The 24,698-nt window shown below is 43.1% G+C and overlaps 1 protein-coding gene across 2 annotated transcripts in view; it reads left to right on the forward strand.

Annotated features, from left to right (window-relative positions):
• The window catches only part of VIT (vitrin), a 133,605-nt gene that overhangs the window by 71,849 nt on the left and 37,058 nt on the right, over nucleotides 1-24,698 (forward strand). For both annotated transcript variants that reach the window (XM_063443095.1, XM_063443096.1), the window contains exons 2-6: nucleotides 4,748-4,811; nucleotides 20,677-20,733; nucleotides 21,553-21,709; nucleotides 24,055-24,188; nucleotides 24,293-24,355. In XM_063443095.1, coding sequence (XP_063299165.1) covers nucleotides 4,781-4,811; nucleotides 20,677-20,733; nucleotides 21,553-21,709; nucleotides 24,055-24,188; nucleotides 24,293-24,355 — 442 coding nt within the window. In that variant the 5' untranslated portion in view covers nucleotides 4,748-4,780. The remainder of the gene's footprint in view (nucleotides 1-4,747; nucleotides 4,812-20,676; nucleotides 20,734-21,552; nucleotides 21,710-24,054; nucleotides 24,189-24,292; nucleotides 24,356-24,698) is intronic.

Below are 24,698 nucleotides of genomic sequence, written 5' to 3' on the forward strand. Positions count from 1 at the left end.
TGTACTTGGAATGGCCTCATGTTTCACATGTTAATTGAATGAAAAAATGCTTGTTTAACCCATACAAAAAAAAAACACAATGGGTCAGCGCTAAATAACAAGAGTAAAATAAGGCAGCAACCCTAAGAAGAGGATCCATCTTAACCCTTCAAAATGACATACAAAACAAGGGAAGCAGATAGAGAAGGGCTGCACCACAGAAAAAAGTACTTAAGATCTTGTCACCGTAGTGCAAGATATATTTACATGTAAAATGTCTCTTTAAAAAATAATAATAAATGCAGCTGTGGCTTCTGGGTTCTTTGTGCTTGGGGGATGTGGAAGGTCTGGGTCTCTTCAATCTCTGTATGTGGAAAGAGAAAAGACAGAGCGGCCTAATAGTGCAATATGTCTGCGATTGACGGACAACACATAGGAAATATAAATATTGCACTCACATGAAAAAGAGCTATGAACAGCTCTACTATTTACCGCATATAGTGGTATAATCCCCACTTATGGGATGTGGTGGTGTCAGTCAAACTCAAAACTTAAATGTAGCCCATATATTCAAATCAGTAATATTGACAAGGGCATTATCTACTAAACTAAAAAAATTATAAATAACAGAAGTATATATATAAAAGAGGAGGATTATATTGTTATAAAGAAAAAGAAGACTCTTAATAACAACAAGGGAATGATCTAACTCTGTAGTTTACATAAAAAGAGGGGGATAATCTACTTAATCAAAATATAAAAAATAAAAAATAAATCAGCATTTAAGGAGATACTCCTTGAAAAGAAAATAATATCTTAAAATTAATATGGGAATCTCTAAAACAAATCTGTGTAAAATTAATATTATATTTATAAAAAATTGCATAATTCAAAGTCCCCATTTAGGCCCCTGGGGAATAATGATTTTAATTTAAAAATCCATCTCATCTTTTGTTGGGACAGTTGTTGTTTTTTTTGTCAATCTTTCTTTTATTAAGGCATGCGAGAAGGTTTACAGAATAAAGAAAGGGAAATGTACGAGTGGTATACAATATCGGGTTAATACAGCGTTAACATTGATGAATTACATTTCCTGGATACTAATGCCTCATTTTTGTTTTTATGTTGTTTAACGAAAACATATTATAAACAGGCTTAACCCCTTAAGGACCAAACTTCTGGAATAAAAGGGAATAATGACATGTCACACATGTCCTGTGTCCTAAAGGGGTTAAACTCCCTTATATGTCACAGATTTGAAAAGTTGGGTGACAAGATGAAGGGGACATGCATGCGTGCAGGTTTGAGTAGGTAAGCTTAATATGCAGATTATAGGCAGGCTTAAACTGCTAACATGTCACAGAAGTAAAGAGTTGGTTGACAAGTTGAATAGGACATGCATGCATTCAGGTTTGAATATGTAAGCCTAATTTGCCAATTATAAATAGGCTTAAACTTTGTAACATGTCACAGGAGTAGAGCTTTGAGTACAAGGTGAATCAGTAATATAGAAACAGTTTGTATCAACAATATGCAAGACGTGTAAGCCACTGAGTGCCCACATACCTCACTGCTATTGAGGTTGCTGCTTAAGGTAAACCCTGCACCGTTTAAACCCACAGGTTAGCGGCACATTAGTATAGGACGCGGTGTTGGCCGCATGGATAACAGCCTGATGTGGCTGGGGACCAGTCCTGCAAAAAGAGTCCAGCCTCAACCGATGCCAGTGCTGGGGAGCCCGCTGAAGCAGCTGTGGAGCGGTGTAGGGCAGCGGGAAGCCAGTCCACCAGATCGATGTGTGAGTAGGAGTCGTGGGTGGTGGGAGGTCCCTCCCCAGCTCCAGACCTTGTTTCAGTTTGGCATCCTTGGGCCACAGACTCGGAGTCTCTGAAAGGCTGTGTCTCTCCCTTTTTGGGCGCTGCAGAAGAGCCTGGTGGTTGTCCGCCGCCAGCGGCGTGTGGCCTTCCGGCGTTGTGGTTGATGCCTCGGAGGGGATTCCCTCACGACCTTTGGTTTGGATGGGCTCGTGGTGTGGGTAGTGGGTGCGTGGCGTATCGCTTAAACCCAAGATAGGCCCGTTCCGCCCCGTGACTCCACTCCTCTCTGCATCTCCTCCATGAGTAGAGGGTTGTTGGGAAGCCCGATGCTCCAGCTTCTCCCAGAAGTGTTGTAATATAGCCGCTAGCTGCTCGTGTAAAGGCTGAATAGGCATAGACCCAAGAGCATGGCCATCAGCTGCCATCTTGTAAATGAGGTGTGGGCTGCAGGAGGTCGCAGAAGCTTTTGGCAGCTTGGGAGCCAGTTTAGTGCGGACCGGGATAACCGGCGGGGGGGGAAAGTGGGCTCTGCAGAAGATCAGTCGCGTATGAAGGCGGCGGGAGAGCGTCCGTCTCCCCGTGACGCACCATGTTGGTGCTGAGCGGGTCTAAGTGTTGCCTCAACGTTTGAGGTATCGTGAAGGTCTCGAGTTCCTCTGCCCAATGTTGGCCTCTGAGTGCTCGGTTTCGGTGTCTATCTGGGTAGATGCAGCGTAAATTGTAGGTTGGCACAGGAGCTGTTGTTGCCTGCGTCCGCTCAACAGTCAGGCCCCGCCCCCCGTTGGGACAGTTTTTATTCCCCACCACTCTATTCTCTATCCACTGTCTCAATACCCAAAAATTCCAATAAAACTGTCCCAACAAGAGATGAGATGGATTTTTAAATTAAAATCATGCCATCCAGGGCTGCCACATCTCCACATGCCTTGCACTGTGTCCTAATAAGGATGCCTGGAGTGCCTCTCTGGATTGGATAAAGTAGCATGTCTTTGAACTACAATAAATGTGTTTAGAAATCAGTCTGTGTACATAAGATACATAATTTTGTTGTTCTAAGTTACATTTTAATTTTATAAATTGTTCATTAAAGTCGCCTAAAAGTTCACAGAACAGCCCTGTTCTGTCCACACTCCCACTCACACCCCTAAAATTAAAGTGACCCTCTTTGTCCATTTAAAATGTTAGGAGGTATGAATAGATATTTGTCTATCTATTTTCTACCTATTATATATTATATATTTGGTCAATTAATTTGATATTTAAGCTATTACATATCTCACATTTCAATACCTGATATATGATTTAAGTCTCAGCTGTCCTAAAACCCCTTGGTTTTTGTATGTGACGGGTATGGTGTTATTTAGAAAAATATACAATGGTAAAATAAAATATTGCAGGATATCTAAATAGCCTCCCAAGTCTTCTAAATGGAAAACTGTTGTGCAGTTAAAGGAGCACTATAGTGCCAAGAAAACAAAATCGTTTTCGTTGCACTATAGGGTCATTAGGTCCCCCCCACCCTCGTGGCCCCCCTCAGCCACTTCAGCCACTTACCTTTCTCCAGCGCCGGCTCCCTCTGCGCTGGGAAACTCTCCTCCCTCTGTCGACGTCAGCTCCGAATGCGCATGTACAGGAGAGCCACGTGCGCATTTAAACTGCCAATAGGAAAGCATTACTCAATGCGTTCCTATGGACGTCCAGCATCTTCTCACTATGATATTCACAGTGAGAATCACGGAAGCGCCTCTAGCGGCTGTCAGTGAGACATCCTCTAAAGGCTGGATTAACCATCAGTGTAAACATAGCAGTTTGTTTGAAACTGCTATGTTTACAGCTGCAGGGTTAAAACTAGAGGGACCTGGCACCCAGACCACTTCATTGAGCTGAATTGGTCTGGGTGCCTATAGTGGTCCTTTAAACTGGTAAAATGAGTAATTTCCCTTTTTAAATGCACTTTTGTTCCAACCTTAGGTGATATAGTTAGAAACTTGTAATTGTTTAGATTGTTTATATTTTCTAAAAGTTTAATTTAATAGATTGATTTATATTTAGCTAATTCAAAAATCTAGACTATAATAAATGGCTATGATCAACATAAAATATTTTACTATATCTGTAATTAAAGAAATTGCACAATTCTCTTGGTTGTTCTGCCATTTCGACACTGTTTCTGAAGTGTATGTTCACGTAAGTTCAAACAGTAGGCTATAATTTAAGTAGTGCCTCTTTTCTGCACCTACACATTACTATGACACTGCATGTTTCTTAGAATATATTTAAAAGCATTTTGTTTTGTTTTTTTAATTTTCGGTCTCAAATCAAAATTGTATGCTTTGTGTTATAATGACTGCTTAGCTCTCACCAAAAATAGGCATTGCAATACTAACTATAGCTTCATTTACTTTTTTTGCAGGCAGACCTGTAAACAACAGTATATTATCGTACCAGTAAAAATACTAAAATAGTCACTCTTGTGTTCTGCGATAGGCAAACAGAGATACATTTAGAAAGGAAGAGAAACAAAAGGAGCAAAACACCACAACGCCTACATTTGTTAAGATGATTTCATAACATCCAAAGCACTTCTATGTCTTCCCCCAGAACAAGACTAATCTCAGCAAAGAAGCATTAGGGTAGTAAATCACTGTATCATTGTCTGCTTTTTATGATAGTGAAATGTTTGCTTTGAAGAAAGCTCATTGTGACAATTTAGCATAGGGTTTTACAGATGCTATAGAAAGGCTTCTTTATTTTCATTATTCATTTCAATAATCACAAAAATGTGCATCTGCCTAGGCCAGTACCATTGTATGAATTGTACGTCACTCGTTATTAAAAAACAAAACGTTTTACTATTCTGTTCTGTTCAGTAAAGTTTTTTGTTTTTTTGAATTTGCGCTCATAGATTTATTTTACACATCAATATATAAACATACTGTTTCTTCTTTTAGTGCATTGAACATATTGGATTTCTGACTCTAACGATGAAGGATAAGGCCATTGCACTTATATTGGGTAAGTGTTATACACAGTCAAGGCTGCCATTAATGCAAAAGGGCTTGGAAGAACTTCTGATTAGGCACCCAGATCTCAATTCAACAGATGCATGTTGATCAGGACCCAACACTGATATACTATATAAATTAAAGGGACACTATAGTAACCAGAAAAACTACAGATTAATGTGATTGTTCTGGTGTCAATAGCCTGTCCCTGCAGACATTTTAATGTAAATGCTGCCTTTTCAGAGAATGTTCTCTATAAGAAGTTGCTGATTGGCGCAGCACGGCGATACCTTCCTAATGCTTTCCTATCAAACAAGGGCACAGAGCGGAGACAGCCACTAGAGATAGTCTTAACAGTTTCTCTAAAACAATAATGTTTTACATTGCAGGGTTAAGGGAACAGGAGCACTGCTCAATGAGATGAAGTAGTCTGGGTGCCCATAGTGTCCCTTTAAGAAAGGGTCCCAAGGATATTTTTTTCATTGAAGAATGCTAATCCAAGCTAAAGTCACTTTTTATATACCTGACTTGTAGTAAGTGATTAGTAAATGAGTAGTGTAACACAGTGAAATTATTTGCACCGATGGAGAAGAATGCTATTTTTATATCAATTTCCCTTAACAAAGACATTCTATTCTCCCCATCTCCATCATAATGCCTCTGTTTTCAGCTCAGAGCAATATTGTAGACTCCTCAATTTAGAATAGTCCCTGTAATTCCCTGTCTCTCTTCAGAAGTCCACCAGCTCTTTCTATAGGACATTCAACCTACAACTGGTACAGCCTCCCCTTCCAATAGAAGAGATCACACACACCCCCACAGTACAGCTAGGCCCAAACAGATTGTTTGTTACCATAAACCTGAAATATATCAATATCAGTATGCTATCGTTATTTCCTTCACTGTAATTTATATACTTTTTCTAAAAAATTTGTACAAATAAATTTTCCAATAGAAATGCCAAAAATCATAAGCAGAACATCTGCAAACTTAAGGTTGACTAAAAGAAAGAAAAAATTAAGATTTATCGTCAGTTTAGAGATCTGATAAAGATTTGATATATCGCTGAAGGGGAATTTGGTTCATTTGCTTCCTAAATAGAACTAGAAAAAAATAAAGTATAAAGCTTAAGAAAGGAACATGAACATCTGAAGTGATGAAAACTATAATCTATGAGGGGGCGGAGCTAACTATCAGGCTGGATGGACGTGCTATCCCTCAGCTCCTGACACAAACCACCGAAATAAGGGGTAAAACCCCAGAAAAGTGGCACACATACTGCCTGGAAGGTGACAGCGAAGACGGGCACACCCGGAGGAACAAATTGAGACCAAACCTGAAACAAACAACCACCGGGAACCCACACACACAGCATGGGGCCTACCTGCCATGAGGCCGGGGAGAGGCGGCCGTTCTCCGCACCGGCACTTACGCACACCGACCCCTCTGTACACTCACCTCCTACCCCCCCCCTTTGGACCGATGGGGGATACCACGGTCCGTGCCGGAGGTCTGGAGCAATCAGCCTGCCAAACGGTACACGGCAAAACAGCAACGCACCTATACTCGGCGCACCCAAGATGGCGGCTGAAACGGCGGCACTTGAACAGGGCCTGCTCACACAGAAAAGGCTGCACCAAGACACCATGCAACGCATCGAGGACAGCTTCAACCGCTTTTGGGACCAGTTCTGGGAGCGGCATCACGCAGCCCAACCCGCACTGAACACCCCACAGATTAATGGAGAGCAGAGCCACGGGCGGAGGGAGGTGAGGGGACAGTCCTTGGGCACAGCAACAGTATCCCCAATTAACCCGAAGCCACAGAACCCACCCGGGTTGACGGTCAGATCGGGAAACACCCGACCGCATCAACCACACAAATGGAGGCCCAAGCAACGCAAGCATTGGAAATCACCCGACCCGGTGGGCACAGTAAGGAGGGACAAGGTGCGGAGCTGGCATGGACCCGCAATGGGCAAACCACGCAAGGCGAAAGTCGCAGACCACCCTACAATCCTTCCCGGGCTGAAGGCCTCCCGGAGGACACCTCCACGGCACCGACCACACCGCCAGAAGCCCGACCGTCGCAGGCGACGGCAGAACATCCGAGCTCCCCACGGCGCCCGACAGAGGGTGGACCCGGCCTCGACTATGAGAGCACGAGTCCGTGGACAACAGGTGCTGGCCTTCATTCCGGCCTGGGGCTGGAGCGCTCCTTCCTTGCACCAGCGGCTCACCGGCCTCTCACGCTTACACAGCCCTGCACGCAAGGCCGCCAGAACGGGCATCGGGTGAGGCAACCCAGTATTCAGCGGACTACGGCCCACAGCCATCACTTCAACCCGCAGCACAGCGAACACAGTTTGACCAACAGAACTTTGGACTTTAGAGTGAGACATTCTCCAGGGTACACTGCACCAGCCGTAAGCGACACATATCATATGCCCTCCAAGGGGGCACATTTAAAGGCTGCTCAGTAGCGTCCCACATTAGCTTAACCTCACACTGAGGTTGCTAATCACTTTAACCTACTATTGTTTCTGATTAACAAGTGCTTGCTGTGATACCATAGTCGTTACCACAATGTAAACCACTCTGCTGTCCCTTGCTCCTACATTGTCCCTTATTCTGTAACGCCATTGGGCTCAGACAAATACCCCCATGATGCCCCTCAAGTTATTCATGTTACTAAGCCTGACATAGATTCCCAACGTGTATATACTTATGCTTTACTATAATAATCACTCGCCTATTACTGCTAACTGGTAAATATGATGTTGAAATATTAAGAATCGCTTATGCACTGGTAACTCAACATGCTACATACTAGAAAAAACAATCCTGAGATATTCCTGTTATTAAGCCTGATGTAAATTCTTAGCATGTTTTAACCCACGTTTTACTATAACGATCCCTCGCCTGTTTCTGCTAACTTACGTTTGCTGTTATAATGTTGGATAGGCCTTGCACCACAGATATAAGCGGGGTATATACGGGTACGTTATTTTATTGTCTTATTACGCTCGCATATACACGCCATATTTGACCGCAGAATAGCCTTAACTTCTCAGCCGCCCTAACTGGGCTAGGCAGAAAAGCCGCTGAAACTACTACAAATAAGCTGATCTTGTTAATAATCATCTAGTTTGTTCACATGGTACCACATAAGACAGCCCTGCATAAAAGACGTTGTACTGTGTCACTGTTCAGCCTGTGTATCTTGCCTTAACTTAACTCTGTTAACTTAACATAGTCCTAGCATGTGTTTAAAAATTTTGCAACTGTTTAACCGTCTGACGCAACCTTACTATTACTATTATAAACATAAAATGAGGCTAGCACCATCTAGAGATGATTTACCTTGCATTGTATTACTCCTGACTTGTTTGAAAATGTATTATCTCCCTTCTTACATTCTGTACCCACATACCTTTATGCCTCAATAAAAAAGAGATTTACAAAAAAAAAAAAAAAAAAAAAAGAAAACTATAATCTATAGTGCTTTGAAACAGCATATGCAAAATCAACTCCTGCTACCCCCTCGGTATCTATTTTCACTGCATTAAAGGAAAAGAGAACCTTAACAAATTAAACTTAAATTAAAGGCACTGAAACCAAAAGACGGATATTCGTGTTAAGAGAACTCTTTCATGATACTTAGGCAAACGTACAGGTATTGAGGCCCAAAATGTAAAGGCTTTCTATTATACATCCATCTAGAAGCATGTCTGTACTAATCCAGAAAATAACCTACGAATTACATTTCAGACATATCTTGAAAAATAATGATGTTTTATAAATTGTTCTTCTGCTCCCTTGATTTCACGAAAATCATGTAGATTACAGTGGAGGAACTTGCTTTGAATGAGATCTAACTGAAAAATATAATTGCAATTGGCTTGATTTTTTAGAACAAATCAATGCAACTTTTTAAAGATGCAATGGCCATACAATTTGTATTCCCTTCTCCAGCTTTTCTAAATGGCAATATCAAACAATGTGACCCTGAATGAAACAGTGCATCGTGGCACGGTGCTTACAGCATTTAGGGCAGTTTAGGCAACACACAGCAGCTAGGGCTGGAGGGAACATACTCAACCAATCAAAAAAACTGATATCTCTTTTAAATGTAATCACCTATTACAACTCTGAAAAGCAGCACATCAACATACATTAAAACACAAGTTTATTTTTCACCATTGTTCTGACGTTATAATAACATTGTAGCTGTAGCTGTGTATTTCAGGTCATTTTCATTGTCAAATAACTGACTTTTTACCACTACCGCTCATATGTATCCTGTACTGTGTAACTTTATTTTTGTTTATTCCTTAGTATAGTTACTGGCTGACTTAGTGAGTTTCCAAAACCTATGTTTATTTAGCAGAACACACAAAGTGTGTGTAAAATGTCAGATTGGTGTAGAATAGACGTATACATTCGGTGTGAAACCAATTTCGCCCGAATTTCTTATCCCCGAAATTCTACACGGACGTTTTATGAAACAAACAAAACAAACAGTTTGATTTAATTTGTGATTCAGAGTTCCACTCTTGGTGCCAAACAAACTAAATGATTAAGGGAAAAACGATGTTGGATGCTTAGGGAAAATCCACTAAAAGTTGATTTTATACTGAGACTACGTAAGAAGTTACCAATCGAGGGAAAAATCGAGTGTAGTAAAAAAAATATTATATTTTTATATATGATATATGTAATAAATATATCACATATAAATATAGCAGGGGTAGGCAACCTTTTAGCAGCACTGTGCCGATATAGGATTGTGATGTCCCGTAGCGTGCCAGTCCTATTTTTTAAAATTACGGTGTGTATGCTGCCAGATTCTGCTTGTGTTATTTATACTGCAGTTACTTCGGATTGTTGTATTTGTATGTATATGAGCTATTATATTGTATATATTCATGAGTAGTTTGTGGTATTGTGTATGATACATATGAATGTGGGCTGTGTATGGGGGCTGCTTGTGGAATTGTGTGTGTGGATGGATATGTCACATTGTGTGTTTGGCAGTGTGTGTATGTGAGGGGCTGTTTGGGGTATTGTGTGTGTGGATGGATATGTCACATTGTGTGTTTGGTAGTGTGTGTATGTGAGGGGCTGTTTGGGGTATTGTGTGTGTGTGTGTGTGTGGATGGATATGTCACATTGTGTGTTTGGTAGTGTGCATATGTGGGGCTGTTTGGGGTATTGTGTGTGTGTGTGGATGGATATGTCACATTGTGTGTTTGGTAGTGTGTGTATGTGTGGGTGCTGTTTGGGGTATTGCATGTGAGAGGCTGCATGTGGGGTTGTGTGCATGTATGTGGATTGTTAGCGGGTTACGTTTGTGCGGATTGTATGTATGTTTGCTTGTGGGCTGTTCGTATTATTTGTATGAGGGGAGGGTTATTGTGCATTTCTGTGTAAATCTAGCAGTGTGGGTGGCTTCCCTGGGTTCCAGTGGGGACCAGGCTGGCCAGGTACAGGTCAAGTACAGGAGCTGCTACAGCAGCTGCAGGCTGCTCTACTACTGTGTGGATTCCCATTCACAAGTGCTGTGAGGAAGTGATCTGAGATCACTTACTCTATGTGCTGCAATACATAAATTGAGGATTGTCCTTCACCACCTTTTCGTATTAGCAGATATCTGAAGTTTCACTGGGACTCCTGATAGGCCAGAGCCTGTTTGGCTGTAGCAGCCTTGAGTGCCGTGCAAAGACACCTCGAGTGCCGTGCATGGCACTAGTGCCGTAGGTTGCCTACCCCTGAAATATAGATTATTTTTATTATTATTATTATAGATTTCTTTTTTTTTTACTGCTCCTCCTTATTTCCCTTAATCCATTAGTTCTTGTCACTTGATCTGTGAACAAAATAGCAGGATAATAATCAGTGTACTGCAAAATATATACATAATATGTATACTACATTCAAAACTCAGCACACACAATCTCTCACTAAATTTCATCTTCAAAGCTTACAAAATGTATTCGTTTTTTAAAAGCACCTGTACTAGTCAAAAATAATAGGGATTTAGTTATAGGGATGTGCATGGGCAAAAAATTTGGTTCAGAAATTTGGGTAAGTAAAAAAAAGTGTCTGCTTTGGCAGTTTGGACCAATTGCATCTGGTTCGGTTCGGCACTTCCGAACTACCGAACTTCGGCAATTCGGAACTTCGGTACTTGATGTGTAAGTGGTTGTGGTGGAAGTCCGGGCACTGGGAGCCCTATAGATGTGTAAGTGGTTGTGGTGGCAGTTCGGGCACTGGGAGCCCTACAGATGTGCAAGTGGTTGTGGTGGCAGTCCGGGCACTTGGAGCCCTATAGATGTGTAAGTGGTTGTGGTGGCAGTGCGAGCACTGGGAGCCCTATAGATGTGTAAGTGGTTGTGGTGGCAGTCCGGGCACTGGGAGCCCTATAATGTGTAAGTGGTTGTGGTGGAAGTCCGGGCACTGGGAGCCCTATAGATATGTAAGTGGTTGTGGTGGCAATGTCCGAATTGCACGAAATTCGGAACAAATGTATATTCAGAACTAAACGAATTGCACATGTCTATTTAGTTAGAGTATATGATTACACATTGCCACAATGTCAATGTACCCTATTTTTAGTGGGCCCTAAACCACAGATGATTAATGGAAAAAAAAAGATGTTAAATGCTTAGGGGACAGCCAAAAATGTAGTTTTCTTTCACATATTAAGTGAGAGGTGACCAATAGAGGGAAAAATGAGTAGCTATAAAAAAAAAAAATCTTATTCATATTTGTATGTTTATATTCTATATTTAATAAATATTTAATTCAAACAGTTGTAATCAAAATTATTCAACCCCCATTGAGGGTTTATTTTCAAAATTTACAAACTTGAATAAATCAAACAAAAGCAATTGAAATAGCTCAACACAATGAATACTTCAAATGGTTTCCACAAAGTCAACTGAAAGTGCAACTCATAATGACTTCTCCAGACTCAAAATTATTCAACCCCTTCATGGCAAGCTTCTTTAGTACTCAGTAGAACACCCTTTTGCTCTTTTCTTTTCAGCCTATGCTTCATTCTTCTTCCTCCCGACATACTGCTGATCCATTGGGCTGAAAAGTTCCAGTTTTGTTTCAATGCTCCACAGAACAGAATACCAAAACTTCTAGGGCTTATTTATATGATTTTGAACATACTGGAGTTGACTTTTCTTGCACTTTTGGGTCAGTAGTGGTGTCTGGCATGGAAACATGCTACGTTTAGTACGCGCCTTGCTGTGCTCACGGAAACCTCAGTGCCTGTTGCCACCAAGTCTTGCTGCAGGTCTTTTGCACTCACTCAAGCATTTTGTACAACCTGCCTTCTCAAAAATCTGGTTGCAGCCATTGATAGCTTCATTTTTCTGCCCCGTCCAGATAGTGTAACCACTGTTCTTTCAACTTTGAACTTCTAACTATGCTTCCAATGGAGTCTCTAGAAACATTCAGTCCCTTTACTATATTTTTGTATCCTGTTGCTTGTTTGTGAAGGGCGATGATCTCCTATCTTAACTTTGTGGACCATTCTTTTGACTTAGCCGTATTTCTAACATGCAGTCAAATGTGACACTAAAAAAAACCCTAGCCAGTTCAGGTATTTCAAGTGTTCCAGCTCAAGCACACCTAGTGATACTAATTAAGCCCTTGATTAGTTACATCTGGTGTGCTTGAGACAACACATGATTTACATATTTTTGCTGTTGTGAGAGGTTCTGTTTGGGGGATAAATGATTTTGAGACTGGAGAAGTCATTATATATAGTTGCATTTTCAGTTGAATTTGGGGAAACCATTTGAAGCACTCATTGCGTTGAGCTATTTAATTTGCTTTTGTTTGATTTGTTCATTGCAAGCAGCTCAGAGTCTGTAAATTTAAAAACCAAACTGATTTTCAATGGGGGTCGAATACTTTTGATTACAACTGTAAATATCTATATATATAGGGTTTTTTTTAGTGCTTCTCCTTTTTTCTCTTAATCAGGTAATTTTTCTCTCTTAATCTGTAAACCAAATGACTGGATAATGAGCCTATCAGTGTTATTATCTAAGGTGTGAATTGTCAAAATTTTTAAATGAATTTCAAATGTTGGGTCAAAAAAGCTAAACTGCATAAAATTAAACTATCATGGTTATTCACTGAAATGAGAATTGAGAATTGAGAATGAACGCAAAGTGAATTTTAAATGAAAGGCCAAGGTAGTTGAACTGGCAGCATAGCTGGACTTATTCAAGTTCGACAAATTTTAACTTTGAAATTCACTTCTTATTCACTTTGTGTGGCGAAACCAGCTTCGCCACTGTGAACTGGAGAGGCCTGGCTGCTAGCCTCCTGCCCTGCGACTACGGCCCATGGACATATTGCTCTATAAACACTATATTTGGGCATGTAATAATTTATATTGCTGCTACTGGCCCTTTAAAATCAGCGATGGACATATTGGGACTTTTGGGACTAATGTCCCTTTAAGACTTTGTAACATATCACAGTAATACTGTCTTAAATATTATGTAGGTATTTATGTGTTCAGTTAAACTGGGGATATGTAGAAATGTGTGTTTTATGTGTTAAATGTATCAGTATGTAATTTTATGTCTTTTACTGTCTTTTTGCAACCATGTGGTTAATGGAGTCTGACTCTAGTCCTAGATAATTGGATTACTTCTCCAATTATCTCCAGGGCAGAAGGGAGGAAGCAGGGATGCATTGTGGGGGATGTTTTACTTCTGTTTGGGCCAGATACTTTTAGTAACTTTTAAACCCCTGGTCGGATTCATGCCATTTTTTAATATGTTGTTCCCCTGAATGGATTGATTGTGGATATGTATTTTTATGTGAATGGGATGTATGGTTTTAAAGTTATGAAAGTTGTGTAAAAGTATATTTTACTCTGTATGCATAATGGGATTATGTGTCACACTAAGGGGAGGGGATGTGTGGGAGGTAACATCTATGTCATTGGTTCTTTTATGCCTCCCCCTGGGTGTGGCCTGTATGTGTGAGTTGAAAATAAAAGCCAGACTGGGTGTCCCAGTCTAGAGTTCCTGCTTAACCCTCAAAATGAAGTGTCGTCTCGTTCTTGGGGGGGATTGGATTGTAAGCTGACTGCCAAGAGTGTAAGCCGATTGTATGCTTTTCTTGTTCAGCTGTTCCAGTTCGGAGTGTTATTTCGTATCCAGCTCGTGAGTTCTGATGTTCTGCAGTAGCTGTGCCTGTCTATGGAAAAGGGGATTATCGCCTAAACGCATTTTTCCCCTTGTATGCTGAAACGGTCCGTTACAATTGGTGGCAGCGGTGGGATCGTTCCTACAACCAGAGGGACAGCTACAGACAACACCATTTCTGGATTACAAATTGAGGGCAACGCTAGTATCCGTACAGCGACCCTATCTACAAAGGAAATCAGGAAAATGGAAGGAGACAGAGTCGCAGCTGCTGCAGCACCTCCGAGGGAGGAAGAGGAATCCGAGTTTGCCAGGGAATATAGGAGCAGGATGGCTCTATTCTCACCAACCCGAGCGGAGCGGATGGCAGACCGGGTCTACAACGATGTACAGGCGTACCTCATGCTGCGAACGACGCAGAGGAACCAACAAGCTGCGGGATTGTTCCCACAGCCAGAAGGACAGCTACAGAACACCAATTCCTTGGAGTTACAAATTGAGGGCAACGTTAGCATTCGTGCAGCGCCCCTGGCAGCAGAGGTATCCAGCGACTTGGAGCAGACAAGTATGGAAGGCTCTGACGCTGAAGATGATTTTATGGCCAAGGTGAGGCAGCAAGTGGCCCAGTATGGGGGTTATATATCCATGGACACATTCCAGGGGATCTGGAACCAGGTCATGGCTGAGCAAAACTCATAGATGGACGAAGAGTATGATGAGCAGGAAGAGTGGTACAGCAGCAGAGTAGAGGCTGCATCCGAGGAGGTTAGCCGCCCCCCCCCGAGGCGGCAGGAAGAACCCGAAGTAGGGGTCCTCATAGATTGGTCCTGTGAGGAACCACAACAGGCAGGTGGAGATGGGACCGAGGTCTCTCTACCGGCCCTACAGGGATGCTGGGCAGTCGGCCCAGATCCCCAGCGGCAGTGTGTAAACCAGGGAGCTGATGGTGTCGTCCATCCTCCCCAGCGGCAGAGTAAGTCCCAGGGAGCTAAAGGTGTCGTCCTTCCTCCCCAGCGGCAGATTGTATCTCAGGGAGCTGAAGGTGCCGTCCTTCCTCCCCAGCGGCAGTGTGTGTCCCAGGGAGATGAAGGTGTCGTCCTTCCTCCCCAGCGGCAGGCTGAGTTACAGGGGGCAGAGGTTGTTGTTCCTGCCCCCCAGCAGAAAAGTGATATGCCAGGAAGGCAGTGTGAAGTAAAGGGAGAGGAGAGCAGCGTCCTCCCTCCCCAGCGGCAGTGTGTGTCTCCGGGAGCTGATGGTGTCGTCCATCCTCCCCAGCGGCAGGCTGAGTTACAGGGGGCAGAGGTTGTTGTTCCTGCCCCCCAGCAGCAAAGTGATATGCCAAGAAGGCAGTGTGAAGGGAAGGGACAGGAGAGCAGCGTCCTCCCTCCCCAGCGGCAGTGTGTGCCCCAGGGAGCAGAAGTTGCAGTCCTTCCTCCCCAGCGGCAGTGTGTGTCTCCGGGAGCTGATGGTGTCGTCCATCCTCCCCAGCGGCAGGCTGAGTTACAGGGGGCAGAGGTTGTTGTTCCTGCCCCCCAGCAACAAAGTGATGTGCCAGGAAGGCAGTGTGAGGTGAAGGGAGAGGAGAGCAGCGTCCTTCCTCCCCAGCGGCAGTGTGTACCCCAGGGAGCAGAAGGTGCCATCCTTTCTCCCCAGCGGCAGTTTGCCATCCAGAGAGAGGAACTTGTTACACCCTCTCTCCCACGGCAACCTAACCCACCAAGGGGAGATGTTAAGCCCCACAACGGTGCAGATGGGACCGTAGTCTCTGCACTTACAGCACAAGGGATAGGGACGGTCGGTCCTGTTCCCCAGCCTCAGTGTGATGGATCCAAAGGGGAGACAGTCGGTCTCCCCCTCCGGCAGTCGAGCTGTGCACCTAAAGGGGAGACAGCCAGTCTCCAGCAACCAGGCGCCCACCAGACTACTCCCGTGGTAGTGCTGGCAACAGGACAGAGTACCGCTGGTCTCTGCCCCCTCAGCAACCCACCAAGGCAGCCTACCCGTCTCCCACCCAGCAGTGGTGAAACACCAGAACTTGGACAAAATCCTTCCTCACCCAGATGTAGTAACCGGTTAGTGTGGGTGGGCTGCTCTGTTATTTCTGTTTCGTGGGTGGGTTGCTGGACTAACCAGGGCACTGACCGGCAGAAAGTCAGGTACCCTGTTAGTCTAATTGGCAAAGGGGAGAAATGTGGCGAAACCAGCTTCGCCACTGTGAACTGGAGAGGCCTGGCTGCTAGCCTCCTGCCCTGCGACTACGGCCCATGGACATATTGCTCTATAAACACTATATTTGGGCATGTAATAATTTATATTGCTGCTACTGGCCCTTTAAAATCAGCGATGGACATATTGGGACTTTTGGGACTAATGTCCCTTTAAGACTTTGTAACATATCACAGTAATACTGTCTTAAATATTATGTAGGTATTTATGTGTTCAGTTAAACTGGGGATATGTAGAAATGTGTGTTTTATGTGTTAAATGTATCAGTATGTAATTTTATGTCTTTTACTGTCTTTTTGCAACCATGTGGTTAATGGAGTCTGACTCTAGTCCTAGATAATTGGATTACTTCTCCAATTATCTCCAGGGCAGAAGGGAGGAAGCAGGGATGCATTGTGGGGGATGTTTTACTTCTGTTTGGGCCAGATACTTTTAGTAACTTTTAAACCCCTGGTCGGATTCATGCCATTTTTTAATATGTTGTTCCCCTGAATGGATTGATTGTGGATATGTATTTTTATGTGAATGGGATGTATGGTTTTAAAGTTATGAAAGTTGTGTAAAAGTATATTTTACTCTGTATGCATAATGGGATTATGTGTCACACTAAGGGGAGGGGATGTGTGGGAGGTAACATCTATGTCATTGGTTCTTTTATGCCTCCCCCTGGGTGTGGCCTGTATGTGTGAGTTGAAAATAAAAGCCAGACTGGGTGTCCCAGTCTAGAGTTCCTGCTTAACCCTCAAAATGAAGTGTCGTCTCGTTCTTGGGGGGGATTGGATTGTAAGCTGACTGCCAAGAGTGTAAGCCGATTGTATGCTTTTCTTGTTCAGCTGTTCCAGTTCGGAGTGTTATTTCGTATCCAGCTCGTGAGTTCTGATGTTCTGCAGTAGCTGTGCCTGTCTATGGAAAAGGGGATTATCGCCTAAACGCATTTTTCCCCTTGTATGCTGAAACGGTCCGTTACAATTGGTGGCAGCGGTGGGATCGTTCCTACAACCAGAGGGACAGCTACAGACAACACCATTTCTGGATTACAAATTGAGGGCAACGCTAGTATCCGTACAGCGACCCTATCTACAAAGGAAATCAGGAAAATGGAAGGAGACAGAGTCGCAGCTGCTGCAGCACCTCCGAGGGAGGAAGAGGAATCCGAGTTTGCCAGGGAATATAGGAGCAGGATGGCTCTATTCTCACCAACCCGAGCGGAGCGGATGGCAGACCGGGTCTACAACGATGTACAGGCGTACCTCATGCTGCGAACGACGCAGAGGAACCAACAAGCTGCGGGATTGTTCCCACAGCCAGAAGGACAGCTACAGAACACCAATTCCTTGGAGTTACAAATTGAGGGCAACGTTAGCATTCGTGCAGCGCCCCTGGCAGCAGAGGTATCCAGCGACTTGGAGCAGACAAGTATGGAAGGCTCTGACGCTGAAGATGATTTTATGGCCAAGGTGAGGCAGCAAGTGGCCCAGTATGGGGGTTATATATCCATGGACACATTCCAGGGGATCTGGAACCAGGTCATGGCTGAGCAAAACTCAAAGATGGACGAAGAGTATGATGAGCAGGAAGAGTGGTACAGCAGCAGAGTAGAGGCTGCATCCGAGGAGGTTAGCCGCCCCCCCCCGAGGCGGCAGGAAGAACCCGAAGTAGGGGTCCTCATAGATTGGTCCTGTGAGGAACCACAACAGGCAGGTGGAGATGGGACCGAGGTCTCTCTACCGGCCCTACAGGGATGCTGGGCAGTCGGCCCAGATCCCCAGCGGCAGTGTGTAACCCAGGGAGCTGATGGTGTCGTCCATCCTCCCCAGCGGCAGAGTAAGTCCCAGGGAGCTAAAGGTGTCGTCCTTCCTCCCCAGCGGCAGATTGTATCTCAGGGAGCTGAAGGTGCCGTCCTTCCTCCCCAGCGGCAGTGTGTGTCCCAGGGAGATGAAGGTGTCGTCCTTCCTCCCCAGCGGCAGGCTGAGTTACAGGGGGCAGAGGTTGTTGTTCCTGCCCCCCAGCAGAAAAGTGATATGCCAGGAAGGCAGTGTGAAGTAAAGGGAGAGGAGAGCAGCGTCCTCCCTCCCCAGCGGCAGTGTGTGTCTCCGGGAGCTGATGGTGTCGTCCATCCTCCCCAGCGGCAGGCTGAGTTACAGGGGGCAGAGGTTGTTGTTCCTGCCCCCCAGCAGCAAAGTGATATGCCAAGAAGGCAGTGTGAAGGGAAGGGACAGGAGAGCAGCGTCCTCCCTCCCCAGCGGCAGTGTGTGCCCCAGGGAGCAGAAGTTGCAGTCCTTCCTCCCCAGCGGCAGTGTGTGTCTCCGGGAGCTGATGGTGTCGTCCATCCTCCCCAGCGGCAGGCTGAGTTACAGGGGGCAGAGGTTGTTGTTCCTGCCCCCCAGCAACAAAGTGATGTGCCAGGAAGGCAGTGTGAGGTGAAGGGAGAGGAGAGCAGCGTCCTTCCTCCCCAGCGGCAGTGTGTACCCCAGGGAGCAGAAGGTGCCATCCTTTCTCCCCAGCGGCAGTTTGCCATCCAGAGAGAGGAACTTGTTACACCCTCTCTCCCACGGCAACCTAACCCACCAAGGGGAGATGTTAAGCCCCACAACGGTGCAGATGGGACCGTAGTCTCTGCACTTACAGCACAAGGGATAGGGACGGTCGGTCCTGTTCCCCAGCCTCAGTGTGATGGATCCAAAGGGGAGACAGTCGGTCTCCCCCTCCGGCAGTCGAGCTGTGCACCTAAAGGGGAGACAGCCAGTCTCCAGCAACCAGGCGCCCACCAGACTACTCCCGTGGTAGTGCTGGCAACAGGACAGAGTACCGCTGGTCTCTGCCCCCTCAGCAACCCACCAAGGCAGCCTACCCGTCTCCCACCCAGCAGTGGTGAAACACCAGAACTTGGACAAAATCCTTCCTCACCCAGATGTAGTAACCGGTTAGTGTGGGTGGGCTGCTCTGTTATTTCTGTTTCGTGGGTGGGTTGCTGGACTAACCAGGGCACTGACCGGCAGAAAGTCAGGTACCCTGTTAGTCTAATTGGCAAAGGGGAGAAATGTGGCGAAACCAGCTTCGCCACTGTGAACTGGAGAGGCCTGGCTGCTAGCCTCCTGCCCTGCGACTACGGCCCATGGACATATTGCTCTATAAACACTATATTTGGGCATGTAATAATTTATATTGCTGCTACTGGCCCTTTAAAATCAGCGATGGACATATTGGGACTTTTGGGACTAATGTCCCTTTAAGACTTTGTAACATATCACAGTAATACTGTCTTAAATATTATGTAGGTATTTATGTGTTCAGTTAAACTGGGGATATGTAGAAATGTGTGTTTTATGTGTTAAATGTATCAGTATGTAATTTTATGTCTTTTACTGTCTTTTTGCAACCATGTGGTTAATGGAGTCTGACTCTAGTCCTAGATAATTGGATTACTTCTCCAATTATCTCCAGGGCAGAAGGGAGGAAGCAGGGATGCATTGTGGGGGATGTTTTACTTCTGTTTGGGCCAGATACTTTTAGTAACTTTTAAACCCCTGGTCGGATTCATGCCATTTTTTAATATGTTGTTCCCCTGAATGGATTGATTGTGGATATGTATTTTTATGTGAATGGGATGTATGGTTTTAAAGTTATGAAAGTTGTGTAAAAGTATATTTTACTCTGTATGCATAATGGGATTATGTGTCACACTAAGGGGAGGGGATGTGTGGGAGGTAACATCTATGTCATTGGTTCTTTTATGCCTCCCCCTGGGTGTGGCCTGTATGTGTGAGTTGAAAATAAAAGCCAGACTGGGTGTCCCAGTCTAGAGTTCCTGCTTAACCCTCAAAATGAAGTGTCGTCTCGTTCTTGGGGGGGATTGGATTGTAAGCTGACTGCCAAGAGTGTAAGCCGATTGTATGCTTTTCTTGTTCAGCTGTTCCAGTTCGGAGTGTTATTTCGTATCCAGCTCGTGAGTTCTGATGTTCTGCAGTAGCTGTGCCTGTCTATGGAAAAGGGGATTATCGCCTAAACGCATTTTTCCCCTTGTATGCTGAAACGGTCCGTTACACTTTGAATTCTCACTATAGTGAATAACCATGTATGTTCATAATTCGGTTATTATAACCTCCTTTTATTTATGACTTCTCATCTAAAATAGGTGCAGATACCATCACCAATGGCGCATTCCAATGGATTACAAAGTGTGGGAATCACTGAAACCCAGGGGTTGTTTCATTACAAAACAAATACCAGTGATCTGAAAACTGAATGGCAAAATCTAAGGAAAATAGATTTGGAAAAAATCTCCAACTTGGCTATAGTCCCAACTTTTAGCCTAAATGTTGCAGTTTGGTTTTCATTTCAATACAATTTATGTTTAATTAATAAGCTCAAAAGTCTCTTCAACACTTTTTCAAAACCAATGTAGCTTTTCAGTGACTGTTGAATGAAATATAATTCATTGTCTTTTATCTATTTTTTACTATAGTTTTATTCCTGACTTTTACCTGTATATCGTCAAAGAAGAATAGAAAGAATAAGCAACGTAAGCATTACACTTTAAAAAAAATCTTAATGTAGATTTCATAGTAATGTACTTTCTGTATTCACTCATACAGTGTTAGATATGAGCTAACTGTTCATCTATTGTGACTGGTCCAGAAATATGTTTTTAAAAATTACAGCACCACCTAGTGTCCCTTCTGGTAAAGAACAAACTCTATCTCTGATTAAAAGAAAAAAATACTATGATAAATGTTCCTAAATGTCATGGTTTCTCCAAAATGACATACTAAAAAGGCTACAATATTCCAATAGGAATCACACTCAATTCACATAAGACATGGGTGCTAAACTAGACCATGGGCCTGCACAAGCCCAAAATAATCTTAATTGTAACTAAGAAGTCTTTTGCTAAACCAATGAAATAAAGATGGGCTGACCGACCTTCACTCCTCCATTCCCCCCTCCCCTCCAAATTTTTTTTATTTTTTTATTTTAAAGATAGCATATATTTAATAAGAAAATAAATAAATAAAAGTTGCATGCACACATAGTCTATTAATAATAAAATAATAAAAAAACAATCTGCAGAAAATATTGCATTCCATGATTTTGAAGTATCCATGAAGAATGCTAACATGTCTTGATTAAGAGGTTGATTACAACCTATCAATGGATAAATATATTATAACAATAATAATCTAACTGCAGGTAATGGATAATGATTGCTACATTAATGGATGATAAGGGATAAGGAGTAATGTAGTCGTGTTCTGTTCACAATCCCAGTCTCCCAGCATGAAGTAGTAGAAAAATATCTCTAACTATCTCTTTGCCAGACTCACTTATTTTATTTCCACAGATGTACCTCACATTGATTGTGACATCAAGGCAGGGAAGATAGTGGACCCAGAATTCCTTGCAAAATGTCCTCCTGGATGTGATGGTGGAAAACACCGTGTTTATGGCACAGACATTTACGCATCGTTTTCAAGTATATGTTCAGCTGCCATTCACAGGTCTGCAGGTTTCAATGATGATATGAAAAGGGATTTGTTATAATGTTAATGTAATATGCTTGTAAAGTTTGTGTCTTTGTCTTGGAAGTGATAGATAGCTATCTGTGAGGCTATCTATCTTCTGAATAGGCATGTACAAATGTAGTTATCTTCATAGCTAAGACATACAGACTGCTATAGAGATTATAGGAAAACGTTTGGATCATATGGGCTTCCATTATTTTTCAAACTTGCTGGAGGGTTTCATTCCTTCATTAAAGTCAGTTCTAAGCTGTCAAACATTTTAGATAAATATTTGTTACAACAACCTATTTCTCCCAAAACAGAGTAATGGTGTTCCATGGGACTGATAAATTACAAAGGGGGACACTTTCTGAGTAGTCCATCATCATTTGGAATATAGCAATTGAAAGTTAATAATCAATGCAATCATAGCTGGTAAGGACTTTGGATTTTCCCCTATCCCTTATGCTTATTTAGGGGTCGCCAATCCACGGCCTTAATATAAAAATGCCAGACGATGCTCAGAATTCTCAGATTCCTGTTTATTGTGCACTAGAACAGTGGTGTCTGTAAGCCCCACTGGATGTGCTCTCCCTTCTTTAATAAAGGACGAAATCATGCCCATGTCAGTGTGAAAATAGGTTTCCAAGCCATCTCAGCAATACAGATTAAATAGGAGGCCCCAAGGTCAGAATTTATAAACTGTGAAATTGCACTGGGCATACGCTGTAAAGAAGTATTGCTGCAAGTCCTGCCAGGTTGCTGAGAGCGCAGGGTGAGTTGTGGGAGGTGGTGCTGTTACAGTGTGACAGTTAATGCACCCTACACTCAGGGCTCAGGGCTGGCAACAAGTAGATTATTAGGTCAGGCCTGAAGGACAATTCCAGGCGCATTATATTAGTTCATTGGTGAGTCAATTTCACAAGTTTCATGGGAGTATGGCTTGCTCATTGAAGCTGATTATGATTATCTTCATATTAAGCCTGTTAAACACAGTACTGGAGTAACCACTTGAAGCCATAAGTTTATACAAATTCTTCTATGTTCCTCAAAGTGGTTCTGTTTTTGTACCCTAAAACAAGTAATAAAGTTATTTGACTTTGAAGGTACCTAGCACTAAGTAAGCAGGCTGCAGGGGACTTAGAGTTTGCTGTTTTTTTCCTCTGAGGTCTAAGGTGTTTCTCATTCATTTCTATCCACCCACATGTTCAAAGAAAATGTCATTAGTCACCAAGCTCCTACACGTCCACGTATATTAGATGAAAATAGATGGAGAGGCTTCCCAATGAGTTCCCACACCAAGCTAGCCAAAAACCCTTAGAAACTTAATTGACCTATATGTAGAAAGTGGGCTAAAATATTGTGCCCTTCCCTAGCATATCATGTGAGTCTCTATTCATTTCTTTTTTTATATCAGCTGTAAAACATGAGTTTTAACACAGATAGGCTTAAGAATGTGTTTAAGGTAAAGTATTCATGCACATATAGTCTTCATCATATATTTAATATGTAAATAAAGCTTTGACTGAGAGGAATATATGTATGTATGTATGTATATAGATGTATTTTCAAGATTGCTAATGGCCTCCAAGAGTAACTTCTATCTCTTAAAGGACCACAATAGTGCCAGGAAAAAAACTTGTTTTCCTGGCACTACAGTGTTAATAGGTCCCTCCCACCCTCATGGCCTCCCTCTGGCCGGGCTGAAGGGGGAGGAAGGGGTTAAAGGCTTACCTTTCTCCAGTGCCAGGCTCCCTCTGCGCTGGGAACTCTCCTCCTCCTTCCGACGTCATCGGCTGAATGCGCATGCACCGCAATGCTTTCCTATGGGCGCTGGCGTCTTCTCTCTGTGAAAATCACAGTGAGAAGCACGGAAGTGCCTCTAGCGGCTGTCAGTAAGACAGCCACTAGAGGCTGGATTAACCCATATGTAAACATAGCAGTTTCTCTGAAACTGCTATGTTTACAGCAGGCAGGGTTATCCCTAGATGGACCTGGCACCCAGACCACTTCATTAAGCTGAAGTGGTCTGGGTGCCTACAGTGGTCCTATAAACATTCCTCTAGCTCTCTCCTGTAGGGCCACACTCCGCTCTCACCGCCAGTTCTGCTACTTTCCCACTATGTCTATTTGCTGTCTCTCTCGATATCCTTCCTATTGTGTTTTTATACTTCACCTCCTCTAGACTGTAAGCTTGTTTGAGCAGGGTCCTCAACTACCTATTGTTCCTGTTTCATTTTGTTATTGTCTCATTTGGTAAATTCCCCTTTTATTGTAAAGCACTGTGGAATAAGTTGGCGCTATATAAATACCAATAATAATAATATATCATTTCCATTTAGTGGTATAATCGATAATAATGGAGGAAAAATCCTTGTTCGGAAAGTTGCTGGCCAATCTGGCTACAAGGGGAGTTTCTCTAATGGGATTCGATCTCTGTCTCTTCCACGCTGGAAAGAATCCTTTGTTGTTGCAGGTAAGTTGGTCTAAACAAATATACTATCACTAGTCTGCCTAATCCTGATTATATGATATGTGTGATTATGATCTAAGAGCACATCTTATTTTCTTCTCATACAGAAGGCAAAGGAAAAAAAGGTGTTACATATCCTTCAGTCCTCGAATATGTGGAGGTCAAAATAGGTAGGTTTGTCCACTTTCGATCACATGATACAAAATATTTATTTTATGAATGTCTACTATATACAATAAAACTACAAGTGGCTCTGCTTGATAAAGTGTAAATTGTAAAGGACAATGAATAAATAAAATATTAATAAAAAGAAAGGAGGAATGAAATGGGTGTAATAAACTAAAACAAAAAAAAAATGACCTGCACATTTTCCCAAATTGTTATGCAAGTTTAACCCCTTAAGGACCAAACTTCTGGAATAAAAGGGAATCATGACATGTCACACATGGCATGTGTCCTTAAGGGGTTAAACAACAAAGATTTTTAGTACCACTGAAATTGTCATTGTAGTGT

Source organism: Pelobates fuscus, chromosome 2, assembly GCF_036172605.1.
Source record: "Pelobates fuscus isolate aPelFus1 chromosome 2, aPelFus1.pri, whole genome shotgun sequence".
Lineage (NCBI taxonomy): Eukaryota > Metazoa > Chordata > Amphibia > Anura > Pelobatidae > Pelobates > Pelobates fuscus.